Source organism: Nomascus leucogenys, chromosome 13 (assembly GCF_006542625.1).
Source record: "Nomascus leucogenys isolate Asia chromosome 13, Asia_NLE_v1, whole genome shotgun sequence".
NCBI lineage: Eukaryota > Metazoa > Chordata > Mammalia > Primates > Hylobatidae > Nomascus > Nomascus leucogenys.
This window is the reverse complement of record NC_044393.1, coordinates 92,479,346-92,484,006: the sequence shown is the minus strand read 5'-3', so window position 1 is coordinate 92,484,006 and position 4,661 is coordinate 92,479,346. Positions and strand designations below refer to the sequence as shown.

General features: G+C 42.6%; 1 protein-coding gene across 1 annotated transcript; it reads left to right on the top strand.

Moving 5' to 3' along the window:
• Nucleotides 1-314: 314 nt before the first annotated feature.
• LOC100589752 (olfactory receptor 2F1-like) lies at nucleotides 315-1,265 on the top strand. Its single transcript, XM_003270962.3, has one exon. The coding sequence runs from the start codon at nucleotides 315-317 to the stop codon at nucleotides 1,263-1,265; it is 951 nt and encodes a 316-aa protein (XP_003271010.3).
• Nucleotides 1,266-4,661: the final 3,396 nt, after the last annotated feature.

The following is a 4,661-nucleotide window of genomic DNA, read 5'->3' as shown; positions in this document are numbered from 1 at the left end:
ACCCCACAGTGAAGATTCCTTCCTTTCTTTCCTATCTTCCACATTCCTTCCCTCTTTTTCCATTTTTCTATTGTCTTTCCTTAGTTTTTCTTTTCTTCTCTCATCCTTTCTTCTCTATCATTCCTTCTACATTGATAGATTACCTCCTACACAACTGTAACTGTGCTCGGTCCTAGACTTGAAAGGATGGCCAAAACAGGGACTTTGTCCTTCAGAACCTCTCAGAATTTGGTTTAGTGACAGAAACCAAATGTCCTTTTCTCCAAGACCTTTGCATTCCCTCCTAACCACCTAGATTGAAGAAGTGAGGTTCAATGTCCCAGTTGGGAAGGGAAAACGTAACCTGGGTGAGTGAGTTCATCCTAATGGGTCTCTCCAGTGACAGGCAGACCCAGGCTGGACTCTTTGTCTTATTTGGGGCTGCCTACCTGTTGACCCTGCTGGTCAATGGGCTCATCCTGCTCCTGATCTGGCTGGACGTGAGACTCCACCTGCCCATGTATTTCTTCCTCTACAACCTCTCACTCGTGGACATCTGCTATACCTCCAGCGGGGTCCCTCAGATGCTGGTGCACTTCCTCATGGAGAAGAAGACCATCTCCTTTGCCCGATGTGGGACCCAGCTTTTTTTCTCCCTGGCCCTCGGAGGGACCGAGTTTTTGCTGCTGGCCGCAATGGCCTATGACCGCTACGTGGCTGTTTGCGACCCCCTGTGTTACATAGCGGTGATGAGCCCAAGGCCCTGCATGGCACTGGCAGCTGTCTCTTGGCTAGTGGGCCTGGCTAATTCTGCTATGGAGACGGCACTGACCATGTACCTGCCCACCTGTGGGCACAACGTGCTGAACCACGTGGCCTGTGAGACACTGGCACTCGTCAGGTTGGCCTGTGTGGACATCACCTTCAATCAGGTGGTCATAGTGGCCTCCAGTGTAGTGGTGCTGCTGGTGCCCTGCTGCCTGGTCTCACTGTCCTACACCCACATTGTAGTTGCCGTCCTGCGGATCCGCTCCACCCAGGGGCGCCGCAAGGCCTTCGGGACCTGTGCCTCCCACCTCACTGTGGTCTCCATATCCTATGGGATGGCCCTCTTTACCTACATGCAGCCTCTCTCCATGGCCTCAGCTGAGCAGGAAAAGATGGTGGTACTCTTTTATGCTGTGGTGACCCCCATGTTGAATCCTCTCATCTACAGTCTGCGGAACAAGGATGTGAAGGCAGCTCTGAGTCGAGTTCTGATGAGGAGCTCTGAATTAAAACATTAGAGAATGGTTTGAGTAATGAAAAGGCCTCACTCTGAAAACAGTGGGCATTGGACTGTGCTCTCCAGTATAACGTGTGTAAGTATGTGTGTGTATGTGTGTGCATCTGTGTGTGTGTGCATGTGTATGTGTGTGTGTGTAAGGGAACAGGTGGGAGGACCACAATCTGTACTACTCTCTTTTGAAGTAATAGAAAAATGGATTTTATCTGGACTTTATCTTTGGCCCATGCCTTATTCCCAATGTGAATTACAACAACTTAAAAATTCACGCACCCTACAGAAGGTTAAATGAAATATATTCATTTTCTTAAATGAAAGAAAGAGAGAGGGAGGAGAAAAGATATACCAGTGTATATGAATTAGGAAGAAAGATTAAATTAGAAGTCAGGGCAGTGCACAAAATGTATTCCAAGAAAGTCTATTTCTTGGTAAAAATATTTAAATATATGTTTCTGTAGTAACTGAGAAAAGGAGGGAAAAAAGCTTTAAGTTACAAAATTCGCTGTGCCCATGGGATCAAACAGGCCTTAGGTCAGAGGTGCAAAGGTCACCCTAGTAACTCACACATGGTCCAGCCCGCTCACTAGGGTGGGGGATTCACCCATGGGTTTGGAGCCAAAGTCACAGTAATGATCTCTCAGCTCTGATGAGCGTGACTGGGCTGTGTGCCAGTCACATGAGCGTCCCTCTGCTTGTTTCCCTTTCAAATTTGCAGTGGTGGCAAATTGCTGGCCAGAAAGTCAGATATGTGGGACCTCAAACAAATATCTTATACACAATCAGGTCTAAGAATATCCTCTTGTGAACACTGAGGGCCGTGCTCAGAGCTCATCCTGACTGGGAGGCCATGCTATGCACGATTAGAGTGGGCCATGGGATTCAGCAAAGAAAGAATCCTGCTTCCTCATTGGGAGTAGTTTTGTTCCACTCTTTTAATACACAAATATTTTTGAGCTCTAAAATCCTAGATCATAAAGCAAAGCAGTGATGATTTTATTCTGAAAAATGTTTAAAATAATCTTTTAAAAATCAGACTAAAACATCTCCTTAACTAAATATTATGAATCTCTGGTTTGTCTTGACCACAAAAGAAAACAAACAAACCAAAACAAGCAAAGAAACAACAAAAACAAAAAAACATAAATTCAAAACAGTTCAAACTTTTACTCAATCTGTTGCAACAAAGCTAAAGGGTTGAAAAACAAGAAATGAAGAGCACCTTTTAAAACTGCTATTAAAACTTTTTAATTGAGGTAAAGCTCACATATCACAATTCACAGTTTTTGCCATTTTAAAGCAGATAATTCATTGACATCTAGTCAATGACAACTAGAGATTCATCTAGTCAATGAATCCACAGTGTTGTGCAACCTCATCTCTATCTGCCCCAAAACACGTTCAACACCCCAAAAGGATACCCCACACTCAGTAAGCAGTCCTGACCACCACTAACCTGGTTTCTGTCTCTATGGATTTGCCAGTTTTGGACATTTCATGTAAAGGGAATCATGCAATATGTGGCTTTTTGTGTCTAACTTCTCACTTAGCATAATGTTTTTGAGGTCTTTCCATATTGTAGTATGTAGTAGTGCTTTGCTTCTTTTTATGGTTGAATAATATTACATTGTATGGATATAATACATTTGTTTATTCAATCATCAGATAGTGGACATTTGAATTGTTTCTACCTTTTTGCTATTGTGAATAGTGCTACTACGAACATTCATGTACAAATTTTTGTTTGAATACCTGTTTTCAATTCTTTTGAATATCTACCCAGGAGTGGAAGCACTGGGTCATATAATAATTGTATGTTCAGCTTTTTTAAGAAACTGCCAAACTGTTCTCTACCACAGCTGAACCATTTTACATTCCCACCAGCAAAGAACCAGCAATGAACAAGCATTCCAATTTCTTCACAGCCTCACCAATGCTTACTATTTCAGTTCTGTTGATTGTAGCTGGTCTTTCTCATGCTATTCTCATGGTAGTTAATAAGTCTCACAAGATCTGATGGGTTTATCAGGGGTTTCTGCTTTTACTTATTCCTCATTTTTTGCTACTGCAATGTGAGAAGTGCCTTTCGCCTCTTGCCGTGATTCTGAGGCTTCCCCAGCCATGTGGAACTGTAGGTCCAATTAAACCTCTTTTTCTTCCCAGTCTCGGGTATGTCTTTATCAGCAGCGTGAAAATGAACTAATACACCCCAAAAAGTCAATTTCACTATATGTTAATTTAAAGGGCACTTACCAATCAATAGGAAGATGGTGAACATGCAAACAGAAAAATGGAGAAATAAAATAAATACAAAGGTAGAACTTGTTCTATAACATTTAGCATATGAAAAAATATTTAGTCTCAACAACACAGAAATGCAAACTAAAATAATAAACTATATTAAGCTATTTAATTCACGAAGAAAATATTGACAGTGGATACTTTAATTATACTTATCAAAAGCCTTAGACTAGCTTGGACACTGTAGCACCATAGCAAGACCCTGTCTCTAAAAATAAAAATTTTAAAAATTAGCCAGTTGGGAGGCTGAGGTGGATGGATTATGAGGTCAAGAGATCGAGACCATCCTGGCCAACATGGTGAAGCCCTGTCTTTACTAAAAATACAAAAATTAGCTGGGCGTGGTGGCACGTGCCTGTGGTCCCAGCTCCTCAAGAGGCTGAGGCAGGAGAATGACTTGAACCCAGGAGGCAGAGATTGCAGTGACCTGAGATTGCTCATTGCACTCCGGCCTGGCGACAGAACGAGACCTGGTCAAAAAATAAAAAATTAGCCGGGTGTGGTAGTGCACTTGCAGTCTCAGCTACTCAGGAGACTGAGAAGAAGGACTGCCTGACTCGGGAGTTCAAACTACATCAGCTGCGGTCATGCCACTGAGCTCGAGCCAGGGCTGCATAGCTAGACCCTGACTCAAAAATATCTTAAAAAAATTCATGCTCTGACTTTTAGTTAAAATGGCATCTGATCCCCCAGAAAGATCTTAACTCTAATACAAGCTATGTGATAACGCCAAGAAAGATAAACACTTGTAAAAATGTTTAAAATATAATCATCCAGTGAATTACTATATCCTGAGAAGACCTTTTCCTAATATCCAAATAATTCACGAGGGGTGATACTATAACATGGTGCATTTAATTATTCTGAGAAAGACCATACTACCAGAAGGTAGAAGAGGCAAGAGTTGGTCTTGGGTATTTCTTTTTTTTTTTTTTTTTTTTTTTTTTTTTTTGAGATACAGTCTTGCTCCATTGCCCAGGCTGGAGTGCAGTGGCGCCATCTCGGCTCACTGCAAGCTCCATCTCCTGGGTTCACGCTATTCTCCTGCCTCTCCCGAGTAGCTGGGACTACAGGCGCCTGCCACCACGCCTGGCTAATT